The 21,102-nt window shown below is 40.6% G+C and overlaps 1 protein-coding gene across 1 annotated transcript in view; it reads right to left on the minus strand.

Moving 5' to 3' along the window:
- Positions 1-12,068, minus strand: part of LOC138799209 (alpha-2-macroglobulin-like) — a 49,178-nt gene extending 37,110 nt beyond the window's left edge. Inside the window, exons 1-9 of the mRNA XM_069980095.1 lie at positions 11,960-12,068; positions 11,330-11,513; positions 11,086-11,248; positions 9,854-9,906; positions 9,475-9,495; positions 7,372-7,525; positions 7,216-7,300; positions 5,836-5,971; positions 158-272 (exon numbers count right to left, since the gene is read on the minus strand). Of these exons, the coding sequence (XP_069836196.1) occupies positions 158-272; positions 5,836-5,971; positions 7,216-7,300; positions 7,372-7,525; positions 9,475-9,495; positions 9,854-9,906; positions 11,086-11,248; positions 11,330-11,513; positions 11,960-12,027 (979 nt within the window). The 5' untranslated portion in view covers positions 12,028-12,068. The remainder of the gene's footprint in view (positions 1-157; positions 273-5,835; positions 5,972-7,215; positions 7,301-7,371; positions 7,526-9,474; positions 9,496-9,853; positions 9,907-11,085; positions 11,249-11,329; positions 11,514-11,959) is intronic.
- Between the last annotated feature and the right edge of the window lie 9,034 nt (positions 12,069-21,102).

A 21,102-nucleotide genomic window follows, 5' to 3' on the forward strand; every position in this document is an offset into this window, starting at 1 on the left:
ATATATTGTAATTGACAATTGATTTGTAATATTGGAGCCATTGTACACCAAGAAGTCCATAATTGCCTTATATATCTCCCACCAATCCTGCACCGACAGTCCCTAACTTCTCAGCTGATCTCTGACTATGGGAATATATGATATATAGTCTATATACCTGTCCCCTCTTCCTTTATAGATGCTGTCCCACTTAATTTCATTTCCATGTATTTTTTCCTTAGCTTGAACGTCTCACATGGCATTTGTAGGGTTGAACATCCTGAGGGATCCAACTAGTTAAGACAAGAAAGAACACCATATTAAAGTTAATGGCTTATATACACAAGTGCACATGGATGCAAGATCTAATTACAAATTAACAAGGCACTATGAATGGAAACCATATTCCTCTTCGTACAGGGATATCAAGCTATAGTAACATGGTAATTAGGTTATCTAGTTAAAGGGTTTATCCAGTATTAGAAAAAGCACAGCTACTTTCTTGCAAAAACAGCACCACCTCTGTCCACAGGCTGTATGTGGGATTACAATTTAGCTGTATTCACTTCAATTGAGCAGAGCTTCAAAACCCACAGCCAAGCTGAAGAAAAGAGAAGAACTATTTATGGACGAAAGGGGACATGTTGTTTTTTAATGCCTAAATAACCCCTTTAAGGCAAGAACAAATACAGCATTACAGTTTATATTGCATTTAACATTATAGAATCTGGACATATAAACTTTCCAAATAACCAAAGATGCAATAATTAAACAAAATGTTTATGTATGTTATAAATGGTATGTCCCTAGTTGCAACTGACTATATGAACTAGGGCTAAGCGAAGCAAGCGGAAATTGGTTTGGTGAGCTTCGCAAATTTTGGGTCAAACTTGTTAACATTTGCAAATCGAATCCTAATGTCAGGAATGTGCAGTGAACCTGGTGTGAACTGGGCCCGTTTTTACAGCCTCCTGGCAATGCAGGAGTTACACAGCTCACTGCTAGCCTTGATCGCTGCAGCTGAGCAGTGTTTCTTGATTGACATATGCCTTTGGCTATGTTCCCACTAGGTAAGAGACCGGCCGTTCCGTGACCCCGGCCGGGTTACGGAACGGCCGGTCTCTGGCCGGATCATCTCGGCTGGTACTTAAGTACCAGCCGGGTGATCTTTCTGGCCACGGAACTCTGTTGCCGGAGCCGCTTGCTTTACTGTGTGAACTGACGGGTCTTTCTGCGGCCGGAATTCACTGAATTCCGACCGCAGAAAACTGATATGTCAGTTTTTTCCAGCGCCGCATATGATCCCGGACGGAGCGCATACGATGTGTGTACGCTCCGGCCGGAATCCCATTACGAATTAGGCTATGTTACACACCGCATAACTACGGCCGTAGTTCTGCGGCGAGAACTACGGCCGTAGTTTTACATAGTGTGAACATAGCCTTTGCCTGTCCGGAACCTTGAGGATCAGAGCAACGGTCCAATGGGGATCCAGACTGGGCTCTTGATCCTCATAAATCAAAGCAGAGCCACTCATTCCCTGCTGGCTATTTATGTTCATACCCTTATCCCAGCTCCCCCTGTCTACTCCTGCGATCCCTGTTTTTAATTCCTCTGTTTGCTTGACTTGTTACCTGACCTCCAGCTTGACCTTTTGACTATCCGTTTGATCCCTGATTTTGTACTGTGGTGTCCCTTTGGTTCTGACCTGGCTTGTTGACTCTCCTTTGTTGTGTTTGTCTGTCTGTCTTGTTCAGTGTTACATTTATTAACCCTTAGAGGACCGGGCCAATTTCCTTCTTGTTCTTAAAAGGCCATAGCACTTGCATTTTTTCACCTAGAAACCCTGGGGTAATATTTTTACGCCATTCCCCTGGGGTAAAACTGTCTTGTTATATATGTTCCTCAAGTTGGTACGATTACAACAATATGTAAATTGTATAATTTTTATTTTATTTGATGGCTTTTAAAAAATTCAAACCATTTAAAAAAATATATATGTTCCTTAAAGTTGCTCTATTCCCATGCTTATAGCGCTTTTATCCTTTGGTCAATGGGGATGTGTAAAGTTTCATTTTTTGCGCCATGATCTGTACTTTATATTGGTACCTTGATTGCGCATATGTGACTTTTTGATTGCTTTTTAATTCAATTTTTCTGGATTTGATGCGACCAAAAATGCGCAATTTTGCACTTTGGAATTGTTTTGCGCTTACGCCGTTTACCGTGAGAGATCAGGAATGAAATAAATTAATAGTTTAGGCAATTACGCACCCGGCGATACTAAACATGTTTATTTATTAATTTATTTATTTTTATTTATAAAATGGGAAAATGGGGGTGATTCAAACTTTTATTAGGGGAGGGGGCTTTTTTTTTTTTTTTTTTTTTCTACACATATACTAGAAGCCCCCCTGGGGGACTTCTAGTACAACTACACTGATCTCTCATAGAGATCTATGCAGTATAGTAATACTGCATAGATCAATGAGATAGGCATTCTATTGCTTTTGGCTGCTGCAGCCGAAAACAGTAGGATGCCGAGCTGGATCAGCGCCATTAAGCCGCAGACCCCGGCCGGTATGAGATGCAGGGAACGCTCCTCCACGACCACACCAGGGAAGACGAAAAGCTGCTTTTTTAAATGCAGCTGTCAATTTTGACAGCTGCATTTAAAAAGCTAATTAGCGGGGACGGCGATCAGAGCGTGCCCGCTAATATCCACGGTACCGGGCTGCATGTAGCACCGGGGATCGCAGTGAACTCCCCTAGCAATGCCAACGCATCTTAATGGTTGCCCGCGGCTGCCTAGGGCCGAGTGAGGCAAGTAGGTAGGGACAGTGGATGGGTTCAGCCTTAGGGTCCACTGTCTCGTCTTGTCTCCAGTGCCATATTAACAGCTGCTGCTGCCCTATGCACTAAACCTGAAGACGCCCCATGTTGGGGAGCCTGGTTTTGGCCACATGCATTTCTCTCCATGTTGAAATATTGTCTGAATCGCATTTTCATGATTTTTAACTGCTTAAAACATAAATTTCCACATTGAATGAATGATTAGAGCCGTCTGCATATTGTCTGACGGATTTCTCAGCACAGGATTGGTAGGTAATAGCTCCAGGTAGGGCTGGGCGTATACCGTCAAAATACCGATACTATCACTGGCGTCGGTTAACCGACCTCAACTCTGCCAGGATGGTATCTGCGGTATTCCCCCCCCTTAACCCAGCGGCCGCATGCTCTGCTCCCCTTAGATCTCCCTCGCTGATCCTCAGATTCACCTCCCAATTCCAGCCAGGGCGCACATATGCAAGGCAAGGTATGGAAGATCCTGCTGCAGGGGGCTGAAGAGGAACACTCTGACAGGCTGTGCACAGGCATGCTGTGTGCTCAGCGCTGCTGCTGCTGCCGGGCGGCTCACTTTTCCTAGCTTCTCTGGAAGCTGCACAGTGAGCCCTGCCCTCCCCCCCCCTTCCACACATACAGTGGCTGCAGGGGGTCAGCTATAGGTCGGCACACGGGCACCGCACTCTCTCCCGCACAGGAATCCTCGGCGCCCCGTTATCTTTTGATGAGTGCTGGAAGCAGCCATGTGTGACGCTCTGCCCGGGGCACAGATATATGTGCTACAACACTAAGTGACAGGGGCAGAGGATTCCTGTGTGGGAGAGAGAGAGAGGTGCCCGGTGGAGCAAGGAGGTGTCGACCTATACCTGACCCCAACTGTATGTGCTGGAGAGGGGGGGGGGCAGCATGTGACAGTGACTAGGGGCAGAGAGAGAGATAGAGAGAGATGAATAGATAGGAGAGAGATAAAGATGGATGGATAGGTAGGAGATAGATAGATAGATAGATAGATAGATAGATAGGAGATGGATAGATAGAAGTTCTATCTATCTATCTATCTATCTATCTATCTATCTATCTATCTATCTATCCATCCATCTCCTATCTGTCTATCTCCTATCTATCTATATCTCTATCTATTCTATCTATCTATCTATCTATCTATCTATCTATCTATCTATCTATCTATCTATCTATCTATCTATCTATCTATCTCCCTATCTACCCAGTGTATGTGTATATATATATATTTATTTATATATATTTACAGACAGACAGACAGGAGATAGATAGATAATAAATAGTACATAGATAGGAGACAGGTAGAAAGATATATTATAGAGAATCCACAGCACTCTTGAGTAAACGGAGAAAAAAATCTGATTTATTTCTTTAAAGCCTAGTGCAAAACATCAGGGCGCAACATTTCAACGGCATCTCGCCACCATTTTCAAGCGGATATATATGCGGTATAGATAGATAGATATAGCTAACAATATAGGCAGCACACTAAACGAACTGTGGGTGCCAGCAGACGAATCCCAGACCTTTGACCAAGTCAGCTAGTAAAAAAACACTCTGCAGCACTCCGATGGTAATACAAACGTGAAAACGTAAATTTATTCCATATAACAATGTGCAGAAAACTTCACAAGTAATATATGACATTTTGGCATCTCCTATGCCATTTTCAAGTGCCACTTAAAAATGGTGTAGGAGATGCCTCCCCTCCCCCAGGGTTTTTCTCCCACTGGGGGCAAATCGGCCCACCTCCATTGCTTCACCCCTGGCCAGTGCCCGGGAATAGAACGTCGCTGTACATGGAAACCAGGCCGCGGTTAAAAACAAAAAAAAAGGACAGTGGCACCAGCTTCCCGCACTGGCACCGTTCTATGTGAAATTCTTAAAGTGAATGTACTTCTGGTATATTCGCTTTAAAGTATTAGAAATATTTCACACCCTCCACCACCCTTTTTTACCATTTACTAATAAAAATAAGTAAACTAGAAAAAAAACAAATTTTTATTACCAGGTGCGGAAAACTAATAAAAATAATGTTATGAAAAAAAAATAAAATCCCTAATGCAGCTGATATGTACTGGAAACGTTGAGAATTTTAAATTTGTAATTGTAAATTATATATCGTGGTAAATACTTGTAATCAAAGTATTTTAGGAGTGATACCTTTATTGGCCAACAAAAAATTGTTAGAGTTGTGAACTTTCGGGATTCACAAGATCCCTTCGTCAGACAAGTTCACAAAATTGTCTGACGAAGGGATCTTGTGAATCCCGAAAGCTCACAACTCTAACAATTTTTTGTTGGCCAATAAAGGTATCACTCCTAAAATACTTTGATTACAAGTATTTACCACAATATGTATTTTTCTGGCTAACACAGTACCATACTATACATTTTTTTATAATTGTAATTTACAAATCTATATAGCTTTTTTTAAAAATATTTTTTTATTCCCTTTAACCCTTTAGAGATGCCTCAATGCCCAGGTCATAATGATCCCATAAGCTGAAGTCCCTAGCTCTTCCCCCTCTCCTCTAGAAGCTTGTAACAGTGGCAGTGGAGAGAGGGGAGGGGGCAGAGCTCGCGGCCGTGCATTGGCCTCCGTAGCCAGGACACCGAAATTTCCGGTGTTCATGGCTACCATCGGGGCTCCGTGATCAAATCTGTAGAGGGAGAATTCTCTGTCTGAAGCCCTATAGATGCTGCCGTTGTGCTGACTGCAGTATCTATAGGGTTAACTCTTAGCACGGCAACTGTCAGCGTGGCTCTGGTGCTGACATTTGCGACGGGTCCCCTGCTATCAGTGACAGCGGGTCCCGCTGTGGATGACACAGGAACAGCTTCTGTGTCTGTGTCATCCAGTATTGTAAATTAATGTCATTGCAGCATCGGGCATAGGCTGCAGCGATGTTAATTTACAGTGCAGCCGCGGGAGGGGGTTAACATTGACCAGGTTGGGTGTACACTTTGCTATTTTTTATTGCAACTTACCTTCCCTGTTAAGTTTACACATAGATCAGCTGTCTCAGAATAACGACGATAATCAAAATAGTAGGTAAAGAATTTGGTAGGTTTCCGACATACTTGGACCTTGTAATCACCATTTACTGGCTTCCCATAGGTGTACCTATGTACAGAGTACAGAGACAGATCAGATTAAAAAAATAACTCCCTTTAAAGTATCACTGTTGTGATTTTTTTTTTGCAGAAATCAATAGTCTAGGCGATTGTAAGAAACTTTGTATTTAGGTTTATTAGCCAAAAAATGCATTTTTATCATGAAAAAGCAGTTTGAAGCTCTCCCCCCTGTCTTCATTGTTCTCCTATGGAGAGAGCTAAAGAAAAGACCAAAACAGGACAACAAAGAGTTAATCTACAAATACCTCAGCCGTTATCTCCTGGGACAGTCACCATTGACCTGTCTGACCTCTGATTACAGCTGTCACCCAGCTCTGTGCCTGTAATCCTCTGTTATCTGCTTTCTGCTGCCGGCTAACTCCCTCCTTCCTCCTCCCCCCTCCCCTCTCCCTAGAACAGACAGGGGACGACTCCTGCAACAAGTCACAATTTTCAGATTTTTTGGAGTGGATGAAAAAGAGGAAGGAGGGGGGGGGACCTGGGAAAAGGCTTTTTACATGCAGATAATGGCAGATTTGGCTAATAAACCCAATTACAAAGTTTCTTAAAATCGCCTGGACTATTGATTTCTGCAAAAAAAAATAGAATAAAAATACGACAGTGACTCTTTTATGACTTTAATAAAGGGATATATAGTTTTTTTTTTTAAAATGAAAATACTGATTGAGTTAAAATTAGGAGAAGGAGGAATCACATGTAAGTATTTGCAGTGTTCATAGCTGAATTTAAATTTTGCCTATTGTTTTAAAAGATTTTTAAAATCCTGCATTGTTTTAATAGATTAATTCTTCAGTGTGGAAACAAGGTGATTCTAATTCTCTCACAGCTGTTATCCATACCCCAAGAGCCTGCATGCAGACAGGCACAGCTTGCAGGTACAAATATTTTATATGAGCTGAAGGAATCCAGTTTCTTTCTTTGTTACGGACACCCTGGAATCCAGGGGCTCTACCTTCGTGCTCAAAATGCATAAAGGCATATGAGAAAGCATGAATTTATAGAACTGGGTGCTGACCACATTCATTCTTCTTGCCTGTACAGCTTGCAGATATACATACCAAGCTTTCTAAGGCTCCTCCCTATCCTGCATATAGCACATGCTAAATCCAGCCTCCACTTCCTGTAATCTGTCTTGATCTAGCTGTTACTAGAGACAGACTGAGTCTGTTCAACAGTGAACAGCAGATTGCACTTGAGTTAGACATCTAGTGGCCAAGACTAGATTTATCATACCTGCCACACACTTGTAATGTTAATTGCTCGTTGGTGATCACAACAACTTTGGGAAAATGAAGAGTCACTTCAAATTTTGGCAGAACTGTGGAGAGAATTCAGGGGATTTAGTAATTTCCAAAGATTTCACTTTCTAAGCATATATTTTCTTCTTACCATATTCTTCCACAGTGAAGGTATGGACTGTGTCCTTCAACTGGATTAAATATTCTCCGAGCTGAGGCTCAGAGGTGAGAGGGAGGGAGAGCTCAGCAATGCCCTGGCTGAGACTCACATTCAGCCACTGGCCGATAAGGTTCTTCTCAGGATCCTGAAATATTGAAAATCAAATCTATCACAGAAGTAGTCTCCAACCTGTGGCTGTGCAGCCGTGGTAAAACTACAACTCCCAGCATGCCCTGATATCTGCAGACTGTCAATGCATGGTGGAGCTGGAGATTATAACCATAGGGCTCCTTCATTTATTATATTACAAAAAATATTTTTTTGGACAATTCCTCAATCCTAAGAATTGTCCTTTCCTCCTGTCCTTTCCTCCTTGCTCCTTTCTCCTTCTAAAAGGGGAACTATCAGCAAGTTAAGTGAATCTAACCTGCTGATATGTCCTTACTTCATAGGAGACGCCAAGGAGAAAGGTATGTGTCTTACTTTCCTCCTAATCTAATCTAATGGGCCCAATGGGTCTGTCTTCTACTGTTCTCCTTGGCGCCATTCTGGTGCAGTTAGTTGTTTGCTCCAAGGTCAGGTGAGACCGTTAGGGCATTTGGCTGGTCCGCTCCTTTCGTTATCATTAGAAAGGGGCAGGCCGGCCGGGGGCTGATTGGCGCTATGGGGCGGACAGGGCTCCTAACAGGTGCTCCACAGTCTCACTGGACCTTAGAGCAAACGACTAACTGCACCAGAATGGCGCCAAGGAGAACAGTAGAAGACAGACCTATTGGGCCATTTAGATTTTCCACTCATGTCCATCATTTTATAGCAGTGTAATAGGACAAAATGCTGTATGCATGTCAAATCGGTGGTAGTGAGGGGTTAATTGGGGGTATGCTACCCTAATTATATGGAAATATCTGAGTCGGTGAGGCTAATTTGGGGGCTTCTTTAGGGTAGTGTCCCTTGAGTTGTGGTAGAAGGAAAGATGCCATATGTGATTGTTGTAATCATTTGTAACATGGAACATGTAGAAAAATTATGAGATTCTAAATCTCCAAAGACTATGGGGGAGATTTATCAAGGGCTTTGCGCCTATGTTTGGGTGAATAATTGAATTTTTTTTTACCCATTTTTGGTTTAAGTTCTATTTACTAATCAGTTTTCGAAAAGCAAATATTTTTTAGATGCAACTTTTTAAAAAATCTGCCTGTTTTGAGTATTCAATAGAGATGAGCAAACCTCGAGCATGCTCGAGTCCATCCGAACCCGAACGTTCGGCATTTGATTAGTGATGGCTGCTGAACTTGGATAAAGCCCTAAGGCTATTCCACATGGATATAGTACTTGGCTGTATCCATGTTTTCCAGACAACCTTAGAGCTTTATCCAAGTTCAGCAGCCCCAGCTAATCAAATGCCGAACGTTCGGGTTCGGATGGACTCGAACCCAAACCCGGATAGCTAGTCTCTAGTATTCACCCAGAAGTTCCCATAATCCGGGATTACCGCCCAATTTATCATATGCGACTTTTTAAATAGTCGCACAAACTGGTGCAGGCCTACGTGTGGTCAATTCCAGGTGAATATGCTTGTGCAATTTTTGCTACTTTTTTAAAAGACTTTTTACTTAGTGAATGGCAGTGCTACATTTTAATAAATCAGTCACAAGATACTTAAACAGAATATAAACCAATCCTGATTAGAAGAGTCACACACATTATATTCCTTAGTAAATATCCTACTATGTCTGTCTTAGGCCACATTCACATGTTCTGTGTTCTGGAACACGGATGTGGAATGCATGTAACAGACTACCCCCCCGGGCAACATCTGTAATTAGATGCAGGGAGCGGGGGAACTGTATGCATATACACTGCCCTGTAATGAAGCCTGTCCCTAAGCTATTCCCCGCCCAGCGTGGTGACGGAGGAGGGAGCGCGACTACTTCACATATCACGTCATCACAAGAGGCCGTCCAAGGATATAAGATAGATAGTGTACTACATGTATTAGACTAGTTGAGAAAGGCAAGAGAGCCGAAACGCGTCCTGTATAGTGTGCTGTCATTATCTATGCTCAAATCTCACACTCAATGGAGGAAGACATACCTGCAACTTTACTTCTGGTAACTGCAATTAAAGATGAGATCATAAGTGTTAATAACATATTGTTTATGTCCGTGTTAAATACATTATGAATGGCTATAATTATCTATCTATGTATTTATTTTTCTTATTATTATTTTTTAATAATTGTAATTCTTATTTTATATTTTAAATTTAGAATTCAAATTTTTATTTTTTTTCTAAATATTATTAAAATAGGCCAATGTACAGCATTTTCACCTGGTTTGGACTTTACTCCAATAAACAGCCAGATCCCAGGATAAATGATATGATAAATGATAAATAATTCTAAAAAACATCTTCTGCCTTTTCACACTCATGGTACCCAGTGATATTACATATTGCTGTTATCTTTATTTACCTGCTTCTTTCCTGGTTGGAAATTCTCTTTAAGGGACACAACTCGAAATTTTACTGTTAGAAAAAAAAGCAAAAAGACAAAACAAAAAGCAAACAATATATATAAGAAAACCGAACGTAGCTTTTTTTTTTTTTTTTTTTTTAGAAATCTCCCTGTATTTTTCAGATGGACGATTCACCTACAAATTATATAATTACTATAGATTCTACAACATGGTGACATGTTACACTTAGCTTACCTAATAGCAAACTTCCCCTTTTTTAATGCAGTAAGGCTCAGGCTCATGTATTCAGAATCATCTATCCAGAATGACAGTACGGGATTCGAAGCGGATTTCGCTGCCAACTCACAGCGTGAAATACACTGCGGATCTGTTACATGTGAACCCACCCTTAGGCTATGTTCACACACTGCACTCAAAAACAATGGCCCTCGTTGCAGTGAAAAATGTATTAATATGTTACTTCAATACAACACATTTTTTAATGAGAAAAACGGCCATTGTTTTAATTGCAAACAACGGCCATTCTTGTTCTAAAAAATACATTGTGTGAACATAGCCTGAACATAGCCACACTTCAACAATGGTTGTTGTTTGATGCTCACAACCACTGCCGTTGTTTTTGAGTGCCGACCAACGGCCGTTATTCATACAGTGTGTGAACATAGCCTTAATCTTCATAATCTACATTATATATACTATAGTCTGGCGTTACAGTCACTATTCTGCAGAGTTCAGCCCTTCTTTCTGGACAGAACTTGCTTTAGTGGTTTGTATTCAGGGAAACTGTCCTGTTATATAATATAAGATGTTATATTACATGAGATCAGCTAAAACATGAAAAGTGAGCCTGATGACATGTTTCCATTGCTTGAAGAATTATGAATACAGCTCTGGATATAATACAAGGCAAGATTAATATCATACTAAGGTGTATTGGGGGGAGATTTATCAAACATGGTATAAAGTGAAACTGGCTCAGTTGCCCCTAGCAACCAATCAGATTCCACCTTTCATTTTCCAAAGAGTCTGTAAGGAATGAAAGGTAGAATCTGATTGGTTGCTAGGGGCAACTGAGCCAGTTTCACTTTACACCATGTTTGATAAATCTCCCCTATTGTGTGCAAAAATAAAAATAGGACCATTCTCTATTTATAGAAAACATCTGCATACACATTGCAATATTATAGGAATAGTAATATAACAATTGTCTCTAGTGAATAAGTATTACCAGTCTGCCCGGGTTTATAGATGGCTTTGTCTGTCTGGATAAAGGTCGCTGTTCCTTCTCCCTTCAGAAGGAGTTTACTTTTTCGATAGATTGAACCACCAGCATGGTGAATTATAGCATACATCAAGGCCACTTCTTCATTACCCTCCGAGGGCTTGGGAACCTGTAAACAGTTTAGGAATTACATTTGCAGTCATTGTTCCTTGTAAGAGTGAAGGTCCCCATACCCCCTGAATAACATTACCTGGAAGGGAAAGCATTTGGAGTAAGTTGTTTCCTTAAGATTCTCCTCAAAGAGTGTTGTGTTACTCTTCGCTCTTTCTAAAACCAATTGTACACTTGTTTCTCCCGACATGTCCACCAAATGTAGACAGACAAGTTCGGACCGCTTTGAATGGACCTCTGAGGGATAGACAACAGCATAGCGCCTGTATGGTAATGGGGGTATTATTAGTATCAACATAGAGGACTGGTAGCTGGTAAATAATATGATTATACACACACTATACAGGTTTCAAAACTGTCAAGAGGGATTTAGCTGCTGAAACCAAGGATTACGGCCAAAATGGAGTCTTCAAATATTGACATGAGAAGGAAATATTATGAGGCGTCTTATGGGGCACTCCATAAAATTCCAAGGCTTACCCTCTTAATTTAACCAAGACATCATATGACTGATCATGTTAAGGCCAAATGCCCTCAGCATGGACAAGTCTCACAAGTGTGTACAAGGCATAAAATATTGCTGTTCTCTGGTCATCTGGTAAATCTCAGATTTATATGTGGTTCTTTAATAAGAAGTAAGAGCAAACATCTCACCCAACAATCCCCACCTGTAATAGAGACACTAGAAGTATAGGTTAGCGGTACTTACAAGTTAGCATCGCAAAATCCATAGATAATGACTATAATCAGCCCCGTGAAACAAGTGAGCGACAACATTGTTTATGAGATCCCGTTGCTATGCTTCCCTTGGTGAACAAAACTAAGTCCAAAATCCAACTTCCTGTTGACGGACTGGAGATGCGCCACGGCATTTCAAATATTTGTTGACCTCTTCAAGGTTTATGGTGGGTGGAATAGAGAGGAAATCTGTAAATAAAGGATTATCATTGTCCGGAAAGGGATGTTCCATATTATAGAGAGTGCATAAACTCCTTTTGAGAAGTTGTTGAGAAATCTACTTTTAGGTGGTAGTTCCTAGGAATTCTTCACAATTATTAAAGCAGGTTACTAGTTACTAGCTCTAAAGATTTTCCCAGGATCTCAATGGTGACCATAGTGGTAATCTAAAAGACTTTTCAATATACCTTCATCACCTATGCCCCCATTTACCCTGTGTCCTTCTCTATGTCCAGTCACCAGTCCATTATTTACATGTAGCCATCGTATTGCAACGGGATTCGTGACTGAATGTGGCCACATTGATGATTGTTATGAAGGAAGATACAGTGGTTTGCAATAAATTAGAATATCAACAAAAAGTTTTTTTTCCCCCCAGTAATTCATTTCAAAAAGTGACCTCATATATTCTATAAAGTCATTACATACAGAGTGAACTTTCAAGCGTTTATTTCTGTTAAGTTAATGATTATGGATTACAGCCAACAAAAACCCAAAAGTTAGTATTTCAGAAAATTAGAATATTATTTAAAACCAACTGAAAAAAAAGTTTTTAACACAGAAATGTCATCCAAATGAAAAGTCTGTACAGTAAATGCCCTCAATACTTGGTCGGGGCACCTTTTGCATGAATGACGGCACCAATGCGGCGTGGCATGGAGGCGATCAGCTGATGGCACTGCAGAGGTGTTATTGAAGCCCAGGTTACTTTGATAGCGGCCTTCAGCTCCTCTGCATTGTTGGGTCAGCTGTCTTTCATCTTCCTCTTGAAAATATCCCATAAATTCTCTTTGGGGTTAAGGTCTAGCGAGTTTGCTGGCCAATCAAGCACAGTGATGCTGTGGTTAGTAAACCAGGTATTGGTACTTTTGGCAGTGTGGACATGTGCCAAATCCTGCTGGAAGATGTTACACACCGCAAAACTACGGCCGTAGTTCTGCGGCGAGAACTACGGCCGCAGTTTTATGTAGTGTGAACATAGCCTAAGACTTCAGTTCTCCCTGTTGCTTGTGCACCTTTTTCTACCACACTTTTCCCTTTCACTCAACTTTCCATTAATATGCTTTGATACAGCACTCTGAGAACTGCCAGCTTCTTTAGCAATGAACTTTTGTGGCTTACCCTCCTTGTGGAGTGTGTGAATGACTGCCTTCTGGACATCTGTCAAGTCTTCCTCATGATTGTGTTGCATACTGAATCAGACTAAGGGATCCTTTTATAACACTTAGGAAGCCACTGCAAGTGTTTTCGGTTAATTATTCTAATTTTCTGAAATTCTGACTTTTGGGTTTTTCTTGATCTGTAATCCATAATCATCAACTTTAACCGAAATAAACGCTTGAAAAAGTTCAATCTGTATGAAATGACGCTACAGAATCTATGAGGTCACTTTTTGAAATTAATTACTGAAAATTCTAATATATTCTAATTTATTGCAAACCACTGTAAATTGTCCATATAAGTCTTTTTACTTCATAATTTAGACAATATACAAGAATTTTCAGACATTCAAGATGTCTATAAAACTATTTGAAGGGTTATTCATGTTCTGCCTATTGCATATTGCTGGGAGGATCACTGAGATCCTGAGAACAAGGGGGCCACAGCACTGACTGGGCATTTCATATCCTACTATATTCCTGGTCACCTGTTGTGGGCAGCCACCCCAAAATATCATCTGCCAACGACTTTGCAACCTACTTAAAAAGTATTGTAGTTTATGTGTTACCCTTTATAGCAAACATATAATGAAGTAGAGGAAACAGCTCACCACTCCAGATGGGATATACCTGTGCTCAAACTCCCCACGTGGTGAGAGTGCTCAAGAATAAGAATCAAGAATTAGGTTCAAGGTGTTCTCCAATCCATACGTCTTTATCGCATCAAAACAAGATCACAGCCATCATGTTTCGGGTACATTCAACCCTTCACAAAACATGTTGGTTGTGACATATGGATCATGTTTTTAGGCAATAAAGACGTTAACATTGCAGAACACTTTGTTGCTGAACCTACTTCATTATTTATATGAACAGATCCTAATGACAATAGCCTCCTTTAGAAGAATAATATAAAAATTGTTCACGAATAACAAGAGTTGAGTGTCGGCTCCAAAGTCTCCAAATCATAATCCAATCGAGCATCTGTGTCATGAGCAAGAAAATTGACCCATAGAGGCTGCACCTCCCAACTTACAGAACTTTTGCTAACGTTTTAGCACTACATAACATTGTCCACCTTCAAAGTCTTGTGGAGTCCAGTCTTCAACAGGTCAGAGCTATTTTCATAGCACAAGGGGAACGTACACAATATTAAACAGGTGCTTTTAATTTTATGACTAATCAATATGTATAGCCCTCAGCCACAACAATAGAACCACCTACCTAATAATGAATTAGACCACAGAGGGCAACATATGTTCATACTGTTATAGCATACTGTACAGTAGCCTACTGTCAGGAATGTGCAGTAGCCTGGTATGAACTGGGCCTGTTTTTACTTTTGTGTGGCACACCCGCTTGCTTTTCAACTTCTTGGCAATGCAGGAATTAAACTGATCACTGCTGGACTTGATTTATACAGCTAAGTAAGTCTTTTGACTGACTGGTTTCTCTACCTGTCTGGAACCTGGAAGATCAGCACGCCAGTTCAATGGGGATCCAGACCGGGCTCTTGGTCATCATAAAAGAAAGCTGAAGCCAGTCTCTCAGCGCTGGCTATTAGGTTTTATACCCTGGTCCAAGCTCCCCCTGTCTATTCCTGTGATCCCCGTCCTAACTCCCTCTGTTTGCTCAACTTTGTTACCTGACCTCTTGCTTGACTTTTTGACTATCCGATTGTTACCTGATTTTTTACTATGCTGCCCGTTTGGTTCTGACCTTGCTTGTTTGACTATCCACTCTTGTGTTTGTTTGTCTGTCTTGTTCTGTGTGCACGTATCTAGTACAGGGAACGTCTTCGTGGTTGTCCATGGCCACCTAAGGCCGTTTTTGAGGCAAGTAGGTAGGGACAGTTGGTGGGTTCAGCATTAGGGCTCACTGTTGTCTTGTCCCTGTCTCCCCGTCCCTGACATCCATATGCTACATGTGATAGAGCTCCTGGGAGATCTTAGCTAAGTATTTTACAGTCAACAATCGACCTCAAGACACAACACTGTGAGGGTTATGAGGAGCTCCAATGTTAATTACATATGTAGTTATAATTATAGAGAAATTGAAGCATTAGAGTTCGTGTATCAGTCATGATTACTTCATCATTGAGAGTATGTGTTAAAGGATAACCAATTTTTCTGAAGTTTCATAAACCAAATTAGTTACCAATATAGCTAGAGAAAAATTTAGCTTGTTAGCAAACACCATAAAAGCACATTACATGGATTGGTGATGTACTAGTATGTACTAAAAGATAACATAGAAGTAAATTATGGAGGTGTACTGATAGCACAAAATACTGATGGGACCTAATCCATCCAGAAAGAAGGCAAAACACCCAACATTCTAATATATGTGACATCACATAATAAAGATTTGGATTACTTTTGATTTTAAAAAAGTGTTGTGTAATATTCTTTGGTATTTGCTGTTTGGTTTAGTTGCTCCCACTAACATCTTGTACAATAAATATTTGCTATGAGTAACCAAGTACTAACCAGTACCAAGGACTGTTTCAACAGTATTGTAAAAAATAATTGATGGAATAATTTGGAAATAATTGTAGTTATTCTGCTACTTCTAGTTATACAATAAAGTCTCTTGCAACTGTCACATTTACTGTGTGGCCAGGGAAGGTAATTGGCAATGCTTACTTTTCATACTCCATGACGCGGGCACTCAGCCTCTGACCCATGGCACATAGGGCAGAATCCAAAGCAACCGCCAAATCGAATTTAAAGAAATTATGTAAAACGTTCAGAAACAAATGCTTGAGGTTTCGCTCATCTCTAAGCATTGCAAAGGGACATGGAGACATATACTAGTTGTATGCTGCCTCAAAGTGGTGGAAAATCTGGGAAGGGCACCTGAATGGTTATCAAGATCAGTGTAGAATATCAAAAGATTAAGTTATGGTATGGAGCAGGATCTACTTTTTAGTTTAGGAGAGAGGAGAAATTAACCCTGTCTATTTTTACTCTCACAGGTTGAGTTTTGAAGGGGGTCAATCAACACCTGCCATAAACATTACCAGATTAAACAGGTTTGGCTGAAAATCAAGTGGTGAAATATCCAAGGTTTCTAGTGAAGCTGATTGTTGGCTCGGTTCTCATACGATGTGTTCCAGCACAAACCTGGTAGCCAGGAAAATTATATTAGTACCTGCCCTATTACAGGACATTGAGAACTGCCTTCTTTATATAGTTAGAGAACTGTTCGTGTGTGACTGGTGCAGACGTTGGAAGACACGAGAAGGCACACATTGCAGCCATTTTGTGTACCATTTAAATTGTCAACCTATAAACAGTGTTGTCTATAAGTCAGTGCATTAGGACTATGGGACAGACATGAGAAGGCAGCCATTGCACGCAATTTCAGCCATCATCTGTACCATTCAAATTGTGAACCAATACTATATTTCAGTTTATTGGTAGCTTTTTTTTTCACTGAGTCAAGTGACTTTTTTTTTCACTGGATCAAGTAAGTTTTTACACGGTGACATTGTGCTGCAGCCTGTGTCCAAGTGGCAACTTAAACAGTGTTGTCTATATGTCCGTGCATTTGGAATATTTGAAAAAGGAGCTTATAAACTGTTTTGTAAGAGATCATTAGTGGAATAATTGAGCATGGTATTGCACAATAATGTGTACATTTTAAAGTTATACTGATATCTGTAGACTGCCTATTAACCGGTAGCAAAGAAGAAACATAGAATAATCTTCATAAAACACAATATCTAAAGTCTCTTAAAGCTGTAAAGGAAAAATAGGTTTGATCTGTGTAATAGTGACATGCTGTGGTCCTATGACATTTTGTTTATAAGATAAGGACAGGTTTAAACTGTGTGATGCCATCATGTCAATATGGACCAAAATCTCTGAGGAATGCTTCCAGCATCTTGTTGTATCTATGCCACGAAGAATTGAGGCAGTTTTGAAGGCAAAAGGGGGTCCAACCTGTTACTAGCATGGTGTACCTAATAAAGTGGCCGGTGAGTGTATATGTGTATATATATATATATATATATATATATATATATATATTCTTATTAAAGTTTTATAAATTATGACTTTAGTAAGAATTGTGCTTAGTTTCTACTCTCCAGCCTCCACAATTTGCTGTTGGTGCTCTGATTTCTCTCTACATGTCTACATAGCCTATGTGATTCTTTTCTACAAACTTCCTTTTATCTGTTTTCCTCCACTGTTCATACATAACTTGTAGGCTGCACTCTGAGTGGTCTCTCCATCCTGCTAAAAAAGTGTTCATGAAGTTGTTTAATTCAGCATTTCGGAATCAAAATATTAATAAAAACCCATGCAAAGGTGTCCACAGCCCTTAAAGGGGTTGTCCAACAATTTTTTTTTTCTTTCAAATCAACTGGTGGCAGAAAGTTTATATAGATTTGTAATGTACTTCTATTTAAAAATCACAAGTCTTCCCATCCTTATAAACTGTTGTATGTCCTGCAGGAAGTGTTGTTTATTTACATTCAGAAACAGTGCTCTCTGCTGACATCTCTGACCGAGTCAGGAACTGTCCAGAGCAGTAGCGAATCCCTAAAAAATTCTTAAACATACCAGTCCTCAAAGCAAAATGTGATAAAATGTGTCAATTTATTGTAATAAAATGTAATAAAAATATATATAAATATATAATAAAAAGAAAAAAAAAATCTTAAACCTGAAGTGTCTTTCTGTCTAGTCCAGGATAAAATACTCATAAACACATTAAAAGCATAAACCATACAAATACATAAGCCCCGGGGCCCTTATAGTACAATAGATCAACACAGAGGGTTAGGGAATGCGGTACAAAAGCATATGAAAACAAATAAAAGAAAAAATGGAAGAAAAAAGAAAACAAAACAAAACATAAAGGTGTAAAAGTGTATAAAACAACTAGATACTCATATAAATAGCCATATAGTCGTTGTACTGCAATGCTTCAAATATATAATCAGCACAAAAAGTGGTAGAACTGGTCTTTTGGTTCAGACCAAGAGGGGGATTCCCATCATCCTCTCACTGACTTGCAGTAGAATCACACAGTGAAAGCAGGCAGATGAGGGTAGTAGTCCTGGCTCACTGGACTGATCCCACTTTGTTGTTAAAATTCAAAAGTCAGTTCGTTTGTAGATTACGATCCAAAGTAAATGAACTCCTTGTGTGGATTGTATAGTTATTAGACCAGTATAATAGATATCACTGCTCCCTGGTGTTCTGTCTGAGATGTACTGCAAGCACTGGATCTGAGATGTACTGCAAGCACTGGATCTCTCTGGCTCTATCACTGTTTGTTGTTATAGGGGAGGATTTATACACATTCACATAGTTTGGTGCATGTGCACCGCTCACCCATACAGGATCTGCGTCTTCTCCGGGGTCACCGGCGTCCCGGTCTGCCCACGGTGAATACGGTGACGTCACCAGTCTTGTTCCTGGTCTGTGTCAAAGCGTGGCTCTGCTGCCAGTAGTGCAGTAGACAAAGTCACTGTTGAGCCAGCTCCTCCCAAACTTAGAAAGATGGGGAATAGATCCAGGGGTATGTTCAGGTGACTGTTGAGGGGTGTAGGCCAATGTTAGGTGGCTTCCAGACGCGTTTCGAAGCTGCTAGCTTCTTCCTCAGTGGCTGTGAAATGGTGTGAGCTATTGCATTAGTCTCAGCTCTCTCTTAAAAAGTCTTGTGGAATGCTGGGTAGCCTCCGGATTGGCTGACAGCAGTGGCTACACAATTGTTAACTCCTTCCCTGCTGGGCAAATCTGTTACACCCTGCATAAAGGTGTTGTACCTCTCTATTCCATAGGTTGGTGGGGTACTTTTAACGTACTGAAAGTTCAACGTAAATGTCTTAATAAATATAAATACAAGTGAGTGGATATGAACCAATAATAGTGTATGGATAAATGAAATGGATACATAAATAGTAACAGTCTTGCAACAAAAATACACTGACAGAGGATGGCTATATGGTATAATAAATAATTCACAGTATAGCAAGTGTGGCGTGGGGCTGCACGTGGTGGCCGCCAGACTCGGTTCTGGCGCTGATAATCAGCCAGGCACAGAACCGCCTGTGGATGCCAGCAGGGCCGCCCATGGTCAAATAAACCCAAAAAGTTCAGCCTCAGCATTTAGGCCTCTGGGTTGTAGACTCCCGAATTCAAAAATTTTCTGGGTCTCAGCTCTGGACATGGTAGCGATGTGATCTCCCCCTCTCCAATTCTTGTGTATTTTCTGTAGTGCTGTAAATGTGAGTCCTGATGGGTCCCTATTGTGGTGTTCTGCAAAATGCGCTGACAGAGGATGTGACAGGTTCCCTTTCCTGATGTTGTTCAAATGTTCTGCGACTCGGACCTTTAACTGTCGCTTTGTCCTGCCTATATATTGTTTGTCGTATTTACACTGTAAAATATAGATGACGCTGTTGGTGTTGCAGGTCAGGAGGTTTTTTATCTCCCATTTGAAATCGGTACATGTAGAGTTGACATGAGTGATTTTTCTTGGGAAGTTGGTACTCTTGCAGCTGATGCATGTGCCACAACGATAAAAACCACAACTTTGTAGCCATGTAGATGGTGGAATATTAGTCAGATTTTTGACTGAAGGGGCTACTTTGATACCCAGATTTGGCGCTTTGGAATACACAATAGGGGGTCTCTCGGGGAGTTGAGCACCTAGCAGTTTGTCTTCCTTTATTAAATGTCAATGCTTTTGTATGATTTTTTTCTACCCTTTTGTATTCTCGGTTATATGGGAGAATGATTTTGGAGTCAGAGTTCTCTCTGTTAGCTGACTGGGTGGGTTCAAAAAAGGTATTCCTATCAAGTTGGCGTACTTTCTCTAATGAAGACTGTAGCGAATCCCCATTGAATCCCCATTGAAAATCTCTCCTGCTCAGGCCAGTTCCTGACTCGGCCGAGATGTCAGCAGAGAGACCTGTTTCTTAATGTAAATAAACAATACTTCCTGCAAGATATATAGTAGCTTATAAGTATGGGAAGACTTGAGATCTTTAAATAGAAATAAATTACAAAGCTAAGTTTCTGACACCAGTTGATTTCAAAGAAAACTATTTTCGCTGGACAACCCCTTTAAACTTCTGGCCTGGAAGATGTCAGGCTACTGAGAAATGGCCCATTAGTGGAACGCCTCAAGCATTGTACTGTGTACTGCTGCTGATTTCGCTTATGATGAGGAATAAACTTTCATTTCCTATACATCCAGGAGGTTGAGTGCCACTGCTTTTCATCATTGCTTGTCCATTGAAATGTGGACTGTTTGCTCAGTTGGGCACCACCTGTGGATATCTTTTAAGCAAGAGTGTCCATTAACGCACATGAGGCAGAGTCACTCTAAAAGTAGTGCAGATTATGAACTTCTACATTTTTGATGAATGCTGGTTCTCCTTACGGCTAATCTCCCCCACCCCCACCCCCCCATATAAATGTATGCTTGGCTTGACATTTGTTCCCGATGGAGAGAGGAGGACAAGATGCAGCCAGACACCTCAGATGAAGGGGAACAAGCTCAGCTTGAAGGAACAAAAAGATTAGCTGTTCATATTTAACTTGCACAATTTTTCTGTTATCCAACATCATCTGAATGTAATAGATATGGCTGACTTTTGTGTATGGGGACCTTTAGACCCAATGCCTCTAGTCTAGTTAGACAATCCACTTATTTCCATTATATTGTGTAAACTACTTTGATTGACCTTCCTTTTGATGTCTTTGGTTGTGCA

The sequence above is a fragment of the Dendropsophus ebraccatus genome, chromosome 8 (genome assembly GCF_027789765.1).
Source record: "Dendropsophus ebraccatus isolate aDenEbr1 chromosome 8, aDenEbr1.pat, whole genome shotgun sequence".
Taxonomy (NCBI): domain Eukaryota; kingdom Metazoa; phylum Chordata; class Amphibia; order Anura; family Hylidae; genus Dendropsophus; species Dendropsophus ebraccatus.